Source organism: Aedes albopictus, chromosome 2 (genome assembly GCF_035046485.1).
Source record: "Aedes albopictus strain Foshan chromosome 2, AalbF5, whole genome shotgun sequence".
NCBI classification, from domain to species: domain Eukaryota; kingdom Metazoa; phylum Arthropoda; class Insecta; order Diptera; family Culicidae; genus Aedes; species Aedes albopictus.
This window is the reverse complement of record NC_085137.1, coordinates 160,515,514-160,536,064: the sequence shown is the minus strand read 5'-3', so window position 1 is coordinate 160,536,064 and position 20,551 is coordinate 160,515,514. Positions and strand designations below refer to the sequence as shown.

Here is a 20,551-nt window from a genome sequence, read left to right as displayed (position 1 = left end):
TGTTTTTTTTTTCACAATAACTTTTTTTTATTTAATTTTTTTGCCAGATTTGAAACGTCTGAGTTATTATTGAATAAATTGGTGGTCTGATGGCTACCGCTTCTGATTCGTATGCAGAAGGTCATGGGTTCAATCCCTGGCCCGTTCCTTTCATCCTACTTTGTATCTTTCTATCCACTTCTCTTCTCAACATATGCAACTCTTGTATATTCATATGTTCATAGCCATCGCTAGAAGCAGAAATGAATTGCAAAAATTCGTTTCCCTTCCTTCCAACTTCCACAGCACAGTGTTTATAAAAACGTCTACAAGTTATGCAACCAAAGCGAACTGTGCCGCTTGTCCTTCACCACACACACATTCTATCACCTTACGAACATACCCAATCCATGGATCGCATCACCGACCCAACGGTGACTCCCAGATCTCCCATCCTTTCCGTCTAACAAATACCCCAGTCCGTTCTGGTTGTGGGGATGCAGAGGTGCTCTCGATCTTTAGTAGCAACAACCAGCACACTCTAACATTCCTTTCCCTTCCCAACTGACTATAAGGACGTGGCCGGCGCCGTTATTGATCAACAATATATTTTTTTATTCTTAATCACTTAACATAATTTACAGCTCTATTGTCCACTAGGGCACTACGTGAGCGATTTCAATTGACAGCTGTACCTACAGTATTTGTACAGCGCCTAGATGTATTCTATTATACTTTATCGAACTGTTTGCCTTTCTGCTGCTTTCACTTTTCTACTCTACATGGTAGAATGATGAGCACAAGGATGATAGGTGGCCGTTGTCGTTGTTCCTTTCCAGTCCGATTGGGGGTCCATTATGAGTAGCAGATCGCCGATGTCCAGGTATCCGGGTCCGTTTGAGCCATGGGGCTCAGAAGAGGGTCAGTGTCAGCCGCTCTCGGTGAAGAGCAACTGACGAAAAATTGCAAGTGCCGGGGCTGGGAGTCAAACCCATGACCATCCGCATATGAAGCGAACGTGTGACCAACTACGCCACGGGCCCCGACAACCAACAATATATGAGCTGCTTAAATTGCACTTTGAGAATAAGTGGAATGTCCCAGTTCAGATCGATCACGGAGGAGCAACCATTGACATGTATAGTCAGATTTGATCGTTGATCGTGATCGAACAACTCGATAATAACTGATTAAGTTATTCTACATTAAACATATTTTGTCCTTGGTTAGTGTTCACCCTCCATAGGGATAAAGCGAAACTTTAAATGCGATTATCTCGAAGTGCCGTAAAGGTGATCACAATTGTTGCTGGCAGCACTGCCATATGATGTCATTGCAACTGAGTTATGTCATGATGCGAAGCAACGAAGAAGAATGAGAATTTCAAAGAGCTGTCAAAGCAAGTCTGTTTAGTGATACAAAAACACATGAAGTTATAATTGCACTAAATAATGCCTAAATAATTGGAATAGTTTGCTAAAATATTATTCTACTCACAGCTACTTATTTACAAACAGATATATGTTTAACTCCTAAACTACCAAGGGTCCAAAAAAAGTCGGAAGTCCAACTTTGACAAGGCATTTCTCGGCCGTTTTTCAACCGATTTCAAAACTTTTTTTGCGATGGAACCGGACAGGTTTCAAGATCATCGTCCATTTGAAAAAATATAAAATAGATGCGTCTACCCAAAGTTATTAAGCAAAAGGCACTTCCTAGTTTTTTTGGGAGCGCATTTTTTGCGCACATTGATCAATAAAATAAGATTTAAAGCGATGACATATGGCTTTTTCGACTCTAAATCATGCGTACAGCTGGAGTGAACATGTTTATGCAAAATTAGTGATTTTTCAGTACACTGATATTTTACCTTACTCAAAAAATGTTAAAATACCCTATTTTTCACATAAAATAAGCAATAAATCAAAATTCAAAGCGATGACATATAGTTTTTTTGGTCTTAAATTGTTCGTAGGATTGTACTCGACATTTTTGATGAACAATGAAAATGTTTGCTTAATAGCTTTGGGTAGACGCATCTATTTTATATTTTTTCAAATGGACGATGATCTTGAAACCTGTCCGGTTCCATCGCAAAAAAAAAGTTTTGAAATCGGTTGAAAAACGGCCGAGAAATGCCTTCTCAAAGTTGGACTTCCGACTTTTTTTGGACCCTTGGTAGTTCGCGGGATTTTTTACCACCTCAGTAGTTTAAGTGTTAACTAACCTAGTTATCACAGTTAAAATCACAGTAAGTGATCAGAACTTTAATAATTTATTATTCTAACCTTAACACCTATAAACACAGATGAACGAACACAGAATTTACGGGGGAATTTGATAATAATTCTATGTTAAGCGGAAGACCGATTTATGAAAGTACAATGTATAGATATCAGTGATTTTTGAACTATAAATATAAATGAATTGCAGCTTATAGCTGTTTTGCACCCGCACATCGGAGTTTGCGATCTGCTTCGAAGAAGTCGGCTCAAAGCCTCACATAACCCTCCTCGAACCCCACTTTTTGCCGTAAATAAAACTAGTTGGCCGATTTGCCAGTTTTAATTGTTCGTTTTTCAAATCTGGAGGTACTAAATGGTTTACTTTTCATAAACAAATGCATAGATGAAAAATACTTTTTGTTTAAAAGTTTTATACGAAAAACAACGACTTTTTCTTTCAACATATCCCATGGCGATGGAGTTTTTGCTCATTCAACGGAGACTTTTCCATGGAGATCCACCAGATGATTGAAAATATCCTACAAACATAGCACGTTTGGTATGGGTACTGCCGCCAAGTTCAGTAGTAGTGTATTTTACCCCACCTTCCCCTTCTGACGATGATTACACGTCGGAGCAGGGAAGGCAACCAACGTCAAGCCGGTAGCGGTGAGGGTAATTGTTCAACGTTTGGCAGGGGAGTTTAATTAAAAACTTCTTGTTTTCAGTTTTTATTTTTGTCTTCGCTAACTCTTGGCAATGAGCTGATGAGAAGTAGCATACTTGTTACTTGGTAAGGTAAGACGGGTCGTGGTCGGTGTGACCTGGGATCTGGGTATCCTGCTACGTAACTACAGCTGAATCGTTAATATAATGTCCATGACCTTCTCACCGTCGCCGTCGGTAGTCGCGTCATTTTTTTTTGGCTTCGCCGAGCAGTAGTGATGGACCAGTGGTTATGCTGAATTTTTCGCTGGAAGATTGTCACGCCAATTAGGAAACAACGTAGATTGGAATTAAACTCAAAGTTCCTGTTGCTCTGCTTGACATTTGATTGCATGGTCTTATGATCCATACCGCCCACTCAACGCCAGGGATTGAAAATGTCACGAAATGACATGGAAAAAAATGTCATGACATTTTTTTTATTCCACCATTTACTGAGCGAATTCCCGTCCGTGAGCATCAACAATCAAAAACGCTCAAGAACCAAAAACTTAATGTTGTAATCGATACACACTTATAGCTAAGGGGCGATGAAATGGGCAAATAACAAAATTACATATTCATGACATTTTCCATCACTTCTTAACGCAATCTCAAATTTACCAATATTACGTCTCACAGATGATTAAGGTCACTTTACTTGACTGTCAAGTGGGTGGTAGGTCGCACCGGAAGACTCAACAGTAAATTTCTCCGATAAGATTTATCAATTCCTGACCCGGAACACATTTTTACAACGTACGTTGGAATCCGGATCGGTGCGACAAATGGGCGTTAGAAAGACTAGGCAATGCCATAAATTCCATATTTATGCTCCACTTCGAGTTCGAGGAAGGAAAGCGCGTAACCGACGGCGTTGCTGACTGGAGGATGAGCAGCAAGTATTTCCTTGCGCCGTATCTTGCTCCTAGAGCATAAAAGGATCTCGTCGTGGCGTCTTTGATGATTGGAAGTACATACTGCTGCCGCATGGCAAGGCGTTCTACTGCACGTCCCTTAACCTACAGTTAGGATTACTGACGTTCCGAACCTTGAGGCACAGAAGAGCAGTGTGAACGGAGATGTATGTGCATTTCACATTTTAAAATATTCGATGTACAAAAGGAATTTACAGTGCAATCTCTGGCTATACAGTGTGCGATATGGTGCACACTAGTAACAGAGTAGCGGTGGTAGTGGCCTAGGTATACCACTCACCTATAGATGTAAAAATGTATAAAATGGAAAAGCAATGCCGAACGAACGAACGTACGAGCGAGCAATATCCTCCTCTGTTGTCCTGGCAGAAGGATTTATATACGACAAGCGGGAGAATCGGGTGAGATGGAAAACTTTTTCACTGTATCCATCAAAAAGTTGTTGCTTGTGTTTTTGCTTTTGGAGCGAGGGAGGTGGGTTGCGACTGGAGGTGAGCCACCAGTAGAAAGCTAACAATGATTGTAGACACTGAAGCTGCAGGATGAAAGAATTATTTGCGTTCCAGTTATGGAACTGGTGACTGTCATCCTGGATTAAAATGTGAATCAAGGGGGGCTGTGGTAGGATGGCCGAGGAGAAGATGGAAGTGGTTACTTTCCGGATGGAATGAAGGCATTGTATCGGTCAAAACAGGTCAGAAATACTGAAAATTTTATTATTTTTTGTTTACTCGAAATTTGAAGGAATCCGCAGAGCACTTTCTGGAACAATTCATAAGCAGTGAAGAGAATTGTCAGACAAAAGAGGCACAAAACAAGCAACAAAGAAGGTGCGACGATTACTCTTTATCCCTACTGGTAACAGATAATGACATGATCTCGAAATTTTTTGTTGCAGACAAAACGGAAGCTGAATTTGTTGCGTACTTTTCAACTCGTGAATAATCAATTATTGCTAACCTAAAGTCGAAACTGTTTGATGATAGAGCTTTACCAGAGTTGCAGTGTTTACCGACTCGAAGTTACCGTTCGAAAATCGCATTGCAAGGCTTAAAAATCTCTAAACTCGTGGTGCACGATGATAATTCCATTATTTTCAAGTTGGGACAAACTTATGTCGCATGAGTTTGTTTGTCGCAACAAATACAGGTTACGACATTGTCATTATTGTTGCGCGATTGTTGAATTTTGATTCGCTGTTCATAAGAGAAAATAATGAAAGACTCTCTCGCAGAATATGTCATCGACATCCTTAAGGAATCCCTTGAGTCATTCTAGGCAAAATCGATGAAGGAATTCGTGGATAAATCCCTCGTGAGATTTATGAATGGATCCCCTGTAGGGGTCGCAGTACCGACCACTTTTGGTGAGTACCGGTATTTCGGTACTGGGGCTTACAGTACCGGTAGTACCGGTAAAATACCGGTACTGGAAAATTTTCACTAAAATGAAGAGTAATCGATTTTACACAGAAAATTTACAATTTTCCAGGCTTAAGGTACACCGGGGCAAATTGAAACGTGTGGGGCAAGATGAAACACGAAGTTTTGAAATAGATTTCAATACAATTTGGAAATTTTTCTTTCACCAAAAGATTGTTTGAATCAAAAACTATGTGTTATGGCATTCAAGATGTTCACCATCATTGGATAACATCATGTAAACCCGCTGTTTCATCTTGTCCCACTCGTTTCAACTTGCCCCGTTGTACCTTATATGGATTTTGTTTAAGGGTGTCATAGAAGCTAACCAGAAAATACAAAATTAAACAAAAAATATAGATAGAAATGAGTTGTATGAAACTGTTTTGGAACTATTGCAAGAGTTATTGTTAGACTTCTGCGCAGTTTCACAGGCAGTATCTTGGTCAGTCTAAAATGTAACAGGAACAACCTTACGTGTACCAAAATCAGATAGATAGCTGCAAGGTGAAAACAGAAGTGGATTTAACTGATTTCTCCTTGATGATGCTAGAGTGGATTTTCAAAACTGAATAAATAACTAGAAATCATAATCGAACAAGTTTTCAAACTACATAGTAAATCTATTTCCAAAATTCAACGTTCATTAAACCAATCATTGCTATGATATACTTGATTTGCAGAAATGTTACATATATGGAATGTTTGTTTTTTTAAATACTTGGTTTAAAATGTTTTCGTTTATTTTCATTATAATGACCGGATTTCAGCACTTCGGGAGAGATTTTACGGTACCGAAAGTACCGGTACCAAGGTTCAGTCAGTACCGGTATTTCGGTACCAGAAATCGGTCGGTAATACCGGTATTTTCGGTACCGGTACTACCGGTACTACATCCCTAATCCCCTGGCCTGAGGAATCACTGAAGGCATTCCTGGAGAAATCTCTGGAGGGATTCCTGGAGGAATCTCTGGAGGGATTCCTGGAGGAATCTCTGGAGCGTTTCCTGAAGGAATCTCTGGAGCGATTCCTGGAGGAATCTCTGGATGGATTCCTGGAGGAATCTCTAGAGAGATTCTTGGAGGAATCTCTGGAGGGATTCCTGGAGGAATCTCTGGAGGGATTCCTGGAGGAATCTCTGGAGGGATTCCTGGAGGGATTCCTGGAGGAATCTCTGGAGGGATTCCTGGAGGAATCTCTTTAGGGATTCCTGAAGGAATCTCTGGAGGGATTCCAGAAGGAATCTCTGGAGGGATTCCAGAAGGAATCTCTGGAGGGATTCCATAAGGAATCTCTGGAGGGATTCTAGAAGGAATCTCTGAAGGGATTCCTGAAGGAATGTCTGGAGGGATTCCTGGAGGAATCTCTGGAGGGATTCCTGAAGGAATGTCTGGAGGGATTCCTGAAGGAATGTCTGGAGGGATTCCTGAAGGAATGTCTGGAGGGATTCCTGAAGGAATGTCTGGAGGGATTCCTGAAGGAATGTCTGGAGGGATTCCTGAAGGAATCTCTGGAGGGATTCCTGGAGGAATCTCTGGAGGGATTCCTGGAGGAATCTCTGGAGGGATTCCTGGAGGAATCTCTGGAGGGATTCCTGGAGGAATCTCTGGAGGGATTCCTGGAGGAATCTCTGGAGGGATTCCTGGAGGAATCTCTGGAGGGATTCCTGGAGGAATCTCTGGAGGGATTCCTGGAGGAATCTCTGGAGGGATTCCTGGAGGAATCTCTGGAGGGATTCCTGGAGGAATCTCTGGAGGGATTCCTGGAGGAATCTCTGGAGGGATTCCTGGAGGAATCTCTGGAGGGATTCCTGGAGGAATCTCTGGAGGGATTCCTGGAGGAATCTCTGGAGGGATTCCTGGAGGAATCTCTGGAGGGATTCCTGGAGGAATCTCTGGAGGGATTCCTGGAGGAATCTCTGGAGGGATTCCTGGAGGAATCTCTGGAGGGATTCCTGGAGGAATCTCTGGAGGGATTCCTGGAGGAATCTCTGGAGGGATTCCTGGAGGAATCTCTGGAGGGATTCCTGGAGGAATCTCTGGAGGGATTCCTGGAGGAATCTCTGGAGGGATTCCTGGAGGAATCTCTGGAGGGATTCCTGGAGGAATCTCTGGAGGGATTCCTTGAGGAATCTCTGGAGGGATTCCTGGAGGAATCTCTGGAGGGATTCCTGGAGGAATCTCTGGAGGAATTCCTGGAGGAATCTCTGGAGGGATTCCTGGAGGAATCTCTGGAGGGATTCCTGAAGGAATCTCTGGAGGGATTCCAGGAGAAATCTCTGGAGGGATTCCTGGAGGAATCTCTGGAGGGATTCCTGGAGGAATCTCTGGAGGGATTCCTGGAGGAATCTCTGGAGGGATTCCTGGAGGAATCTCTGGAGGGATTCCTGGAGGAATCTCTGGAGGGATTCCTGGAGGAATCTCTGGAGGGATTCCTGGAGGAATCTCTGGAGGGATTCCTGGAGGAATCTCTGGAGGGATTCCTGGAGGAATCTCTGGAGGGATTCCTGGAGGAATCTCTGGAGGGATTCCTGGAGGGATTCCTGGAGGAATCTCTGGAGGGATTCCTGGAGGAATCTCTGGAGGGATTCCTGGAGGAATCTCTGGAAGGATTCCTGGAGGAATCTCTGGAGGGATTCCTGGAGGAATCTCTGGAAGGATTCCTGGAGGAATCTCTGGAGGGATTCCTGGAGGAATCTCTGGAGGAATCTCTGGAGGGATTCCAGGAGGAATCTCTGGAGGGATTCCAGGAGGAATCTCTGGAGGGATTCCAGGAGGAATCTCTGGAGGGATTCCAGGAGGAATCTCTGGAGGGATTCCAGGAGGAATCTCTGGAGGGATTCCAGGAGGAATCTCTGGAGGGATTCCAGGAGGAATCTCTGGAGGGATTCCAGGAGGAATCTCTGGAGGGATTCCTGGAAAAATCTCTGGAGGGATGCCTGGAGGAATCTCTGGAGGGATGCCTGGAGGAATCTCTGGAGGGATTCTTGGAGGAATCTCTGGAGGGGTTCCTGGAGGAATCTTTGGAGGGACTCCTGGAGGAATCTCTGGAGGTATTCCTGGAGGAATCTCTGGAGGGATTCCTGGAGGAATCTCTGGAGGGATTCCTGGAGGAATCTCCGGAGGGATTTCTGGAGGAATCTCTGGAGGGATTCCTGGAGGAATCCAGACGGAATTCCTGGAGAAAGCTCTAGATAATTTCCTGGACGAATTTTCAGAGGAATGATTAGAGGAATTCCTGGAGGAATCTTTGGAGGGATTACTGGAGGAATCTCTGGAGGAATTCGTTGAGGAATGCCCGGAGGAATTCCAGGAGAAATCCTGTGAGAAATTTCTGAAGGAGTTCCGTGAGACATTGCGTGACGAATTCCTGGGGAAATTTCTGGAAGATTCCTTGGAGAAATTCCTGGAGGAATTTCTGAAGAATACACTAAAGAAATTGCAGGATGAACACCCGTAGTAATCCCAGGAGGAATTCCAAGTTGAATCACTGAAGGTCACGGGTGTGAAAAAACTTTCTTCCACGTAGACTTTGCCATTCTACGCTGTGCCCTTTGCTTTATGCAATTTCCTATCTAAGGGGCAGTAACGCGTAGAACTGTCAGCCCATAAACGAGTGTTGGGTACCACACCATACCTCCTACATCATTTCCATCAAAATCGGAAATATATCCATCACTGCACAGACAAAAGCACTACTCCCAAATGAAATCAACCGCTCCATCATCGTAAAGTCATAGTTCCCAAAACATCGCCGAGTGGTGAAACACATTTTCCCATGCATATGTTCTCGTTCCAAATCTGGTGCCAATACTCCACCACCGCACACAGTCAGTTCAGTTCAGACTGGGAGCTACTATGGGTAGCACGAAGCGAAGGCAAGCTGAAGCTAGCAGCAATCCCAAACAACAGTCAGTCATCTTACCGCACCCCTTCCGCAAGTTCCTTCTTCCGCTCGGCTAGACGGTTCCTGCCGTTAATGCTCGCTAGCAAGCGAGCCTCCACGCGAGCCCTGCCTAATAGAAGGACCAACGAACGCCCAAGTTGGTGAGAGAGCGAGCGAGTGAGTGGGTGAGTGAGTGAGTCAACCCGAACATATTGCTGTTTTGGCTTTGATTGCTGTATGCCAGTGCCAAAAACCGTTTGGATGGGATGAAATGTGAAGCCAGCTGGATCTCTGAAATGCTGCCAAAGCAAAGCACGGTACATGGTTGTAGGTACTGGATAACGGCAAAGCAGTACACAGTTAAAAAATAGTTCAAAATTCGAACGACTGTATTATTATTTTCACCAAAATCACAATTGAATCATTGCATGCCATTTTAACAATAGATTCAGGCATGAAAAGAGTAATGAAACATAATAACAGTTAAGTGTTTGTTTGATATGCAACTAAAGTTATAGTAAATGCCTTCTTAGTTTTTTACTGTGCCTCGTATGAAAATGATTGCGGCGGGAGAAAAGAGTTGTCAGATGGTGGTTTCTATTGTTCTCCTGAAGTTTTCAACCACCATCCGCTAGCGCTCGCACTCCTCTCCGCGCTCCACATTTTCCAACGCGGATACCGAGGTTTACACGTCAGTCAGTTTGATATTCCCTTTTACTAACTAGGACCACAAAACTCCCAGCATGGATCGGGATCGCATACCTATTACTTTCCATCCACACATACACAATCGCTTCGCTTACGCGTGTAATTTTCTTCCAGCGAAATACAACACATCATCCCGGTCGGTAACCGTGTCGTGGCAGCGGTGGCAAGGACCTGTCAGAGAAGCGCGGAGCGACCGTGCTGAACGATATCTCCGGATCCTGATGGGATTCCCTGTTGTTTTCCGATTATTTGCTATCCATTCATTCCGTGTGCTCGGTTTGTGGCGCGGTTACATAAGTAATATGAAGAACGACGGCGACTGCGGTCGTCACGGTGCATGGTGTGTCTTATATTAGAGTAACACAAACTTTTGCGTAAATCTGGGAGCTCAAAACTCTGCAAAGGTCGATATGAAAGAGAGTAGTGTTGGCAACATTGGTGAGCTCGTTTCATGCTATTCTTCATGGAAGTAGAAATTCTAACGGAAAACTGAATTTCAAGTAGGGTGACGAAGGGTATTATCGGCAGGTTTGTTCTCTTCGTCATGGGGGGTTTTTGTGGGCTGAATTGCCTGAAATTTTGGCATATAACTCAGCTTGGTTGGAAAGGATTTGAGGCCAACTCTGAGACCTACAGGTTTCAAAAAACCCTCCATGACGAAGAGAACAAAACTGCCGAGAATACGTAAGTTCCCCTATTCGGAAATGATTTGTTGTACTTCATTTACTCAAAACTCAGCAAATTTGTGATTCCACGTTAAAATTCAAACTATCACTCATAACATATTTAAGTTGACCACTTTAGGATTTGTCCGATCCATTATTTGAAAGCACAGTGTACTAATTGAACAATGAGCAACAATGTATGTGTAGTAATGATCAAATTATAGTAATGCCGTTGTAATGAAAAGAAATAAAATCATAAAACATGTCACTATATTATATCATGATTACGAGTCATGATATCATGACGATAATAACTATTATCATGAGTATTTCATCAAAATCATGACTTTTTTTGTTATGTGCCCGACAAATTTTTGGCTTTTTTCTACACTGTGATGTCTAAATGGGAACTGGATACCCGGCAACATAAAGGTTAAATTTATCTAATATCATGTGTTATGGAAACATACCGCTAAGTCATAAAAACATAAACCTGTGACATAAAACCATGCAACAAAACAAACGGATGCGAGTTTTGCACTTTTTACACAAACCTGTGAAACCATTATTTTTTCATGCCCATTCCGATAAGCTGTGTTTCATAAATTTTCGCCATGGTACATGCGTCATAGTTTTATGACTCAGTTTGCCATTTTTTTTACCTATCGAACCAAAACGATAAGCACTAGTTTCTTGAACAAGGCTAATGGTTAAAAAAAAATCGTCTTCGTTCTAGAGTATATGCGGCATGATTTCATTCCGCAATTTTTCATTATTAGCGCTAAATATAGAAAACATAACGTCAAAACTATGTTACGGCAAAACGAGTCATGAAATCATACCGTTTTTATGATTTGTTTTTATAATGTTTTAAAATCATATAAAAACACAAACTGATGAAAATTATGATGAAAAAAATAGAAAACTAATATGAGATTTTTCCCATTGCTTGAAACGACTATTTCAAAATCTTACCGTACGCATGGACGTAGCCAGAGGAGGGCAGGAGCGGCCGTTGCTCCGGGATATCTATAGAGGTTCCTCCAGTGATTGTTCCAGTGCTTTTTTCGAGAGTTTCTCCAGGAATTCCTTCAGGCTTTCCTTCAGGCTTCCCTTCAGGAATTCCTCACCCGGGAATTTATTCTGTGTTTCTTTGAGGAACAACTCCAGGGGTTATTTAAAAATTCATCCAAGGATTCCCCCAGGAACACTTTCTATAATTCATTCAGGAATTTCTCTTGGAATTCTTTCAGAAACTCCTCCAGAAATTGATCCAGTACTTCCTCCAGGGACTGCTTAGGGACTTCCTAAGGAATGCCTCCGGGATTCCTCCTGGAATTTCTTCAGGTGCTCCAGCAGGGATTCCTTCAGGAACTGCTACAGGGGATCCTCCACGAACCAATGGAGTCTCGTAACCTCACTTTCTACCTGTTCAACGACCCAAAAACTTGCATTTGCGGAGAATACAGGAGCAGGATCAAATTGAAGAAGAACGGAAACGACTATTCTCGTCATTTTCTATAAAGTACAAGCCAATTTGTTAAGAAAATTCAAGAACTTACATTTGTTGAACAGGTAGATTTGAGGTTAGGGAATCGCCACTGCCACGAACTCTTCTTAGATTTCCTTCAGGATTTCTTCAAGGATTCCATCTGAGCGGTTCCATATCATTTCAGCAACGAGTAATTTTCATATATCTTTATTTGGATGAAACCTTGCATACAAGTCTTTGGGGGAGAAAAACGCCGTTTTGCATACTTGGTTCGCCATTTTGAATCTAGCCTTACTTATGAGAAGGGCCTATGAAAAATGCACATGATATCTTCAAAAAATTGTATCTCGAAAACGGTTTGTCCGATCGGTTTGGTGTCTTCGGCGAAGTTTTAGACAATTGTTGGTGCTATATGGAGAAAATATGCACGGTAAAAAAATATGTTTGGTTTTTGTGATTTGAACTAAAATATAGATTTTCCCTCAAAAGTGACATGTCAATATTTTTTTTATTATCCTTATGTTATAGCTGACTGAAAATGCTACCTAGTGCACAGTGGGTTGTTCTGGAGAAAAATAGGTTACAATGAAAAAAAAATGTTTTAAAAAATTACGGTTTTCAAAAAAAGCTATTAAGTAAAGTCAAAAAAGTTTGTCGCCCTAATTTTATGAAAGTACATCAAATTTGCAAGAAAAAAGTACTTCGGTAACATTTTTCTAAGATGCACCGTTTAGAAGATATTACTAATTTAATATTGATTTTTTTGATAACTTAATAAGTTTTAGCCCTTTTCGGATGTACTCCGTGTTTCTCCAGTTTCAAAAGTATTTTTTTCGGAAAGATTGGAAAATTTTGAGTTAAAATGACACTGACAGCTTAAAGATTTGAGTGAAATTCTCTGCCTTAGAAGTATTTTGAAACAAGTTACAAAATCCCACTATCAAGAACAATGATTTCTTCCAGTGGTTTTTATTGCCTTCTGCTGAAAACGTGCTAATAAGTATTAGATACAGGTAATTAGATACCAGTTAGCTGTACTACGTACAGTTGGTGATTGTAAGCATGGTCTTTGTTGGAACTAGTCCACCATGGCCACGCTGGCCCAGGCTTGTAAACATTCGACACTTTTCACTGCCTTCGTTTCGTTGTCGCGGTCGGGTGTCAGCTTGCTTTATTTCATTCGAACGCGACCGCTACCTCTTACACACAACACAAGCGGCAGAACAAAGATCAATAAACAAAAAAGTGGATCAAATCAACGTAGTCTGACACGATGACATTAGTATAATTCCAGCTTTTCGCAAGATTTCAGCCAATTTTGATTAAAACTGGTATAATATTAGTATAATATTAGTCACCTTCCATCAAACTAGACGGCTGCCGACTGATACCTCAATCAACAACCGCCGCACTCTTTATTCATTCCAGGTATATACAATTTACAATCTTCTTCAATAACAATATACCTAGGGGTATTAGGGGCATAATGGACACCTTAAGCAAATGAGTATGTTAGGCCTGTATAACAGACAAAAACTTAACATATTATCAGTTGGCTTACAACTTTAAGTTGTTTCCTACGTATTTCAATCATTAACAGCTGGTAGAATGTCATTATTGTGAAGAAATAATGAATTGAAAACCGTGTGTTTTTTGGGGCTGACAGGAAAGGTACGGGGCGAAATGGACACCCATCGGGGCATAATGGACACCCCTGCATATTGTATGCTGTATCTTTGAGAATATCGACCAGTTAAGTAATTTGCCCACGGAGATCAATATCACAGATATAATACTCCATCTTAGACGAGTTTACATAACTTCAAAGTTAATTAAATAAATTCTAGGCTAAAATAATTGGTTTGATTTTTTTCAAACTCTCTAAAACGCCTAACAGTATGCAACGCGCGTACATTCATTCATAATTGCCAGTATTCATTTCGCCCCGAATAGACTACCACATTGAAATTGCTATTTTCAGTGTGTTCTGATCAAAAATATAATACTTCATCCATTGCTAAATCTACGTATACATGTAGATAAGCTAACAATTTACTTGTTTTTATGGTGGACACACTCAATCACTCGTAATACCTTATTTGCTGCTGCTTCGAAATTATAAGAAATCCACCATATGAAAAACAAACTTCAATTTCAATGATATTTTGGTTATTTTGAAGGAATATAAATGGTACTTTTGAAAAACAGAACAATGACATGTTCCTTTACACTTTTGCATTAAAAGTTTTACATAAAAGTCAACGGTTTCGGCAAAAACAGGGGTGTCCATTTCGCCCCGGGTGTCCATTATGCCCCTAATCCCCCTACGCCAGCAAATCTACCTCGCTCCAACTCTCCAAACTCGTACCTGACGATACCTGAGCGTTCAGCTCTACCTATCTTCCAGCAGTCTTTACCCAGCATTCTATGATTTATACCCGTGAGCTGTATAATAATGTCTGACTCGGTTCTGAATTCATCCAGTATCTACTAGGGAAAACCAAACAGTAAATGCAGAAAGGTTGCTAGAAGCATAGTGATTTCATAGTAATTTCAGCTAATAATCCAGTGTTTTTGAACTAGATCCAGTGTTGTTTGATAACATAATAATTGTAAAGGAAAGTGTAACACGTTTTGGTGCAAAGGTAAGTTTTAAATACACATTTTAATTATATGTGTTGTGATATTTTCGTTCAAAACTAACAATTGGAAAATATTTTCTATGTTACAGATTACAAAATGAGTAAAATCAGATGTATTCGTCCATTCAAAGACATTCAGTGTTCGAAAGAGCTGCGATATCTCACGGATGGTATCATCCAAAAACTAAAGTCAATTGGATTTTCCAAGGTATCCACACTGAACACCAAGGATTTTCGTATTTGTTCGTCTTGCCGTCTACATATTGATTCAAGAGCTCACCTCACCCAAAACGAAGAACAAAGCGTAGCCGGTGGCTCAAGGATGCCAACTGTTCAGACTATATCTGTTGTACCTGATTCACAAAGCTATTAAAGTTTGGTCACGATACCATCAGCGTCAACGCTAAGCACAATTCAATCAAATGAAGACTTCACGATGCCTGTAGACGTCGAAATATTCAACCGAGGAATAGCAGCTATTCGTGTTTCGCCTATAGATTTAGGTAAGGTTAAAAATGTTCACTATCCTGAAAAAAAGTGCGCTGAAATCGTCGAAGGTGTACGAAGAAATCTTTTTAAATTAGACGCTAAAACAGAAAAAGCAAACGAGTTTAATGAAGTCATAGAAAATATGAAAATTAAATTTTTAAATTCAGCCACAAGGCAAGAAAAACTATCAATTTTATCATTGTTACCAAAATCATGGTCAGTACAAAAAATTGTAGACGAATTTAAAACTAGTAGAAATATGGCATCAGATGCAAGAAAGGAAAAAAATAATGTATTAGATTCATCTCAAAGTTCAAGCTCTGGAAAAGCTTTGAGTAATGAAACAAAAGAACTGGTTTTGAATTTTTTTGAGGACGATGATATAAGCCGTGCAATGCCAGGCCAAAGAGATTTTGTTAGCGTAAAGACAGGAAATAAGAGATTAGCTGTTCAGAAAAGATTGTTAATGATGACATTAAGAGAAGCTTTTAATCGCTTTAATGAAGTGTACGTCAATGTAAAAATAGGGTTTTCATCATTTGCAAGCCTCCGGCCAAGGCAATGTAAACTATTGACTATCACAGGAACACATAATGTTTGCGTTTGCACTACGCATGAAAATGTCAATTTAATTCTACATAGCTTAAAAAAATACAATGTCTTGAATGATCTAAAAACATTAACGAATAGATTACTTTGCGAAAATAAGACAACTCATTGCCATCTACGAAGATGTAAAAACTGCCCAGATACCTCAGTTTTAGAAGACAGTTTATTGAAACAACTGGAAGAAAACTTTGTTGAAAAGCTTTCATTCGAACAATGGGTTACCACTGTCAGATGTGATTTAGAAACTATTGTAAAGCAAACCGATGACTTTGTTACATTTTTCAGCTCAAAATTAGAAAGTTTGATTCCGCATGATTTTGTAAAAACCGAACAATCCAATTTTTTGAAAACTACAAAACAAAACTTGCAAGATGGTGAATTTTTGGCTATTTGTGACTTTTCTGAAAATTACAGCTTCGTTTTGCAGGATGAAGTTCAATCACACCATTGGAACGTGCAACAGGCCACAATCCATCCTTTCGTAATATATTATACTGAAAATAGGCAAATTAAACATTTTAGCTTCATTATAATTTCAGAAGAACTAAGACATGATTCAGTCGCTGTTAATTTGTTTATTGATAAAATGATGAACTTTTTACAAATTGATCAAAATAAAAACATGAAAAAAAATTATTTTATGTCAGATGGTGCTGCTTCACAGTATAAAAACCGAAAAAACTTTTCTAGCCTTTGTAAGTTTAAGTCAAAGTATGGTATTGACGCTGAATGGCATTTCTTCGCAACATCGCACGGAAAAGGTCCATGCGATGCTATTGGAGGTACGATAAAACGCATGGCTACCAGAGCAAGTTTAGCCAAAGAACGCGAACACCCGATAAAGACTGCAAGAGAGTTGTTTAATTGGGCAAACAAACGAAAAGAAGAAGAACTTACAAAGTTGTCATTTTGTTATTCTACTACAGAAGAATACGAAAATATGTCTTTGCAGCTAAATAATCAATATAATAATGCAAAAACAATTCAAGGAACTCAAAAATTCCACTCATTTCTTCCTCTATCAGAAAATACAATAAAGGCAAAGCTTTATTCAAACTGCCCTGACAATGATGCCAAAAGATTCGATATTGTTAAGAAAGTTGTGTAAACAATAATTTGATAAAAATACAGGAATAAAAATAAACTGATGTACAAAGTATAATGTTATTTTTTATTGCGCACAAATACCACCCCTTAAAAATAAGCCTTATTCGCTCTTTTGAATCTTGCTAATTGAGGAGCTTGCGATATGCAAGAGTTGAATGCATATTTTCAACACAATACACCAAAAACCACTGGAAGAAATCATTGTTCCTGATAGTGGGATTTTGTAACTTGTTTTTCAAAATACTTTTAAGGCAGAGAATTTCACTCAAATCTTTAAGCTGTCAGTGTCATTTTAACTCAAAATTTTCCAATCTTTCCGAAAAAAATACTTTTGAAACTGGAGAAACACGGAGTACATTCGAAAAGGGCTAAAACTTATTAAGTTATCAAAAAAATCAATATTAAATTAGTAATATCTTCTAAACGGTGCATCTTAGAAAAATGTTACCGAAGTACTTTTTTCTTGCAAATTTGATGTACTTTCATAAAATAAGGGCGACAAACTTTTTTGACTTTACTTAAAAGCTTTTTTTGAAAACCGTAATTTTTTAAAACATTTTTTTTTCATTGTAACCTATTTTTCTCCAGAACAACCCACTTTGCACTAGGTAGCATTTTCAGTCAGCTATAACATAAGGATAATAAAAAAAATATTGACATGTCACTTTTGAGGGAAAAACTATATTTTAGTTCAAATCACAAAAACCAAACATATTTTTTTACCGTGCATATTTTCTCCATATAGCACCAACAATTGTCTAAAACTTCGCCGAAGACACCAAACCGATCGGAAAAACCGTTTTCGAGATACAATTTTTTGAAGATATCATGTGCATTTTTCATAGGCCCTTCTCATAAGTAAGGCTAGATTAAAAATGGCGAACCAAGTATGCAAAACGGCGTTTTTGTTCCCCAAAAACTTGTATGCAAGGTTCCATGCAAATCAAAAAATACAAAAAATAAAAACTGGAAAAATTTCCCACTTGTTCGTGGAATCGCTCATCTGCAATTGCTTCAGGAATTACTCCTGGGATTCCTTTAGAACTTTCTCTAGGGATTTCTTCAGAGGTTGCTCTAGGAATTATTCCAGGAATCACTTCAGAAATGCCTCTTGAGAATCCTCCAGATATTCCTCCAGGAATTCTTCTAGAGACACCTCCGTTAATCCCTAGCGGCATTCTCTAGGATATCCTCCAGGGATTCCACCATGGATTCCTCCAAATTTTTTTGCAGAGCATAACTCGGGAATTCCTTCAGTGTTTCTTTCTGGAACAACATATTTTTAAAATTCCTCCAAAGAGCCTTGCAGGGACTTTTCCCAAGATTCCTTCAGGAATTCCTGCTTACATTCTTTAAGGAACTCCTTCAGGAATTAATTCAGTACTTCCTTCAGGGACTGTTGGATTTCTCTTGAAATTTCTGTCGGGATTCCTTCAGGAGTTTCTTCAGGAACTCTTCTAAGGATTCCTCTAAATTTTTTCAAAGAATTCCATTTGCGAATTCTTCAAGAATTATTTATGGTATTTTTCTACGAATACCTTAAGAGATTCGTCCATTAGTTTCTTCAGGAATTCCTCTAAACAATTTTCCAGGGATTTTTCTGGGAATTCCTGCGGGGATTTCTCTAAAAATTCCTCCAGGAATTTATCTAGAGATTCCTCCAGAAATTCCTCTAGAGATTTTTCCAGGAGTTCCTCAGGAGATTCCTTTAGCAATTCGTACAGAAATCCCTCCAAGAATTCCTGCAAGAGATTAACTTGTGTCGCACTTTACTATTTCTTAGAGTAAAACAGAACAGATTTTCTTAGCTCTCAAAGTTGCTTCGGATTATGTATGGTACAATGGCCTAACAAATCAATACCATTGAACCACCCTAACGCCCTGCGCAATGCACTTTTCAGATACCGAATGCGCCCCAAGCCGATGACTAACGTCACGGCCGGCAGCAGGAGTATATCGTTGTGAGCCTGAATCCGTGTGGGACAGCTACACAACAGAGTGTCGTCGTCGTCAGCGAAAAACTTCCTCTCCGGCGGCATCGTTATCGCTGCTCTACATGAACAACTAGGTACGACTCGTCGACGAGGAGATTACGATATTGTAAACTAACCAGCCTCCGCGCCATCACCTTCCCGGACAGGTTCGTCCCGTTCGCACTAATCTCCTCCGCCTCCTCCTACGCCGCCGGTCGTGTACAACGTTCTCAGCTCAATTCGTTTGTGCCATTTTCTCGACAGAATTGCGGCGGAAACACATTCTCGGAAGCTCTCCGAGACCCGAGGAAAAATAAACGATTGTGAAGGGAAGGAGGGGGAGATTCGTTCGAAGAATTGCCTTTCCGCGTGCGAAAATGTGCCGATTCACTTTAAGTGACGTGTTCGATGGAAGAGAAATTCAATTTCCACTTGATGACAATGGTGGTAGGAAATGGGATGATGAATATGTCACCGAAATCGGTGTATGTACTGAAAATCATTATTAAATCCTGATACTAATACAAAACTATTATAGGAACCCGAACGAACAAGTTTTTTTTTTGGAACGGACCTCAAACGATTTGCCATTCCTAATTGATATTCCTGCCTCGATTATCCTAACAATCTTGAAGCTCAAAAGTCATATTGTTGGCTTGGTTTGCAAACTTATGAAGTCAAGCCCTTGTGTAGTACAAATTTCAATTTTGAAAAGCCAATATTTAAAAACTTGCTCCTTAATCTAGGCGGAATATGGAAAACTTTCTTCTCCGGTAGTTTTTCATTATGATAGCGATAGACCGCATAACTTCTAATGAACCCTGCTAACCCATATCCCCTCCCGTCTGCTAACCTTCCTCAACTCACTTCCAGAAAGTAACAAACTTTCCAAATTCAAATATAATTCCCACCTCTTTCCCAACCATCTTGAAACTTTCATCAAACAACTATAATCACTCTATTCCTGTGACCAACTACAAGTTCGCCACCCCGCTGGCGCTACTGCCATCAATCGATAAATCCGACAATGTCACCCGCATATCCTTCGTGTGTCGATATTCTTCGGCACACAGTCCCCCAACCTATCCGCAATGCACACAGTCATCTATTGAAGTCTGCAACTGCAAGCAAGTCCAAGAAAAAGAACCACCAGAACAGAGATGCAGCGCAAGAAACATGAATCCACAATCCACCCCAACCCCCCGGCCACTTCGGGACCAAGAACTTCAACCAACTTCCATCCAACGCTGCCGATCCAACAAGTGGATTACTACTTTCTTGCGAACGTTCTTGCCCTGTCTGACTAGAGTATGTAGGGGATTTGGGGCAAGGACCGGTGGTGAGTGTAACGGAAGGAGCAGTCACTCGAGCCGAACGATGAACAAAACTCTTGCATTTGGTCATAGTTTCCTTTTGCTTTGGCTTGTTTCTTTCATCCGTGTCATCGTTAGAGGCAGAGTTGTGCGCATCTTTTCGCGTGCGATGTGCAATATACAGGGAGAAAATATGGGCTGAGTGCATCCACCCTAAAGGGTGAATCTATCTGCTGACGGAGGTGAAAATTGGTTGCGATTAAAAACGATCTATTTGTAACAACAACTTAGAAAAAAAAGTATTAATAAAAAATAATCTTGAATGAGATTTGAACACTAGCCTCCGGAGTGAGAGCCGCGCTTGATCTTACAGAGACCTTACCGAATTAAATTACAAGGG

At 40.4% G+C, this 20,551-nt stretch overlaps 2 protein-coding genes across 8 annotated transcripts in view; one reads left to right on the top strand and one right to left on the bottom strand.

Moving 5' to 3' along the window:
• The window catches only part of LOC109407223 (AF4/FMR2 family member lilli), a 312,632-nt gene that overhangs the window by 158,655 nt on the left and 133,426 nt on the right, over positions 1–20,551 (bottom strand). The window lies entirely within an intron of this gene.
• Positions 14,415–17,866, top strand: LOC134287775 (uncharacterized). Its single transcript, XM_062850641.1, has 2 exons — positions 14,415–14,663; positions 14,750–17,866. Exon 2 carries the CDS (start codon positions 15,097–15,099, stop codon positions 16,864–16,866), a length of 1,770 nt encoding a protein of 589 aa, XP_062706625.1. The 5' UTR covers positions 14,415–14,663; positions 14,750–15,096; the 3' UTR covers positions 16,867–17,866.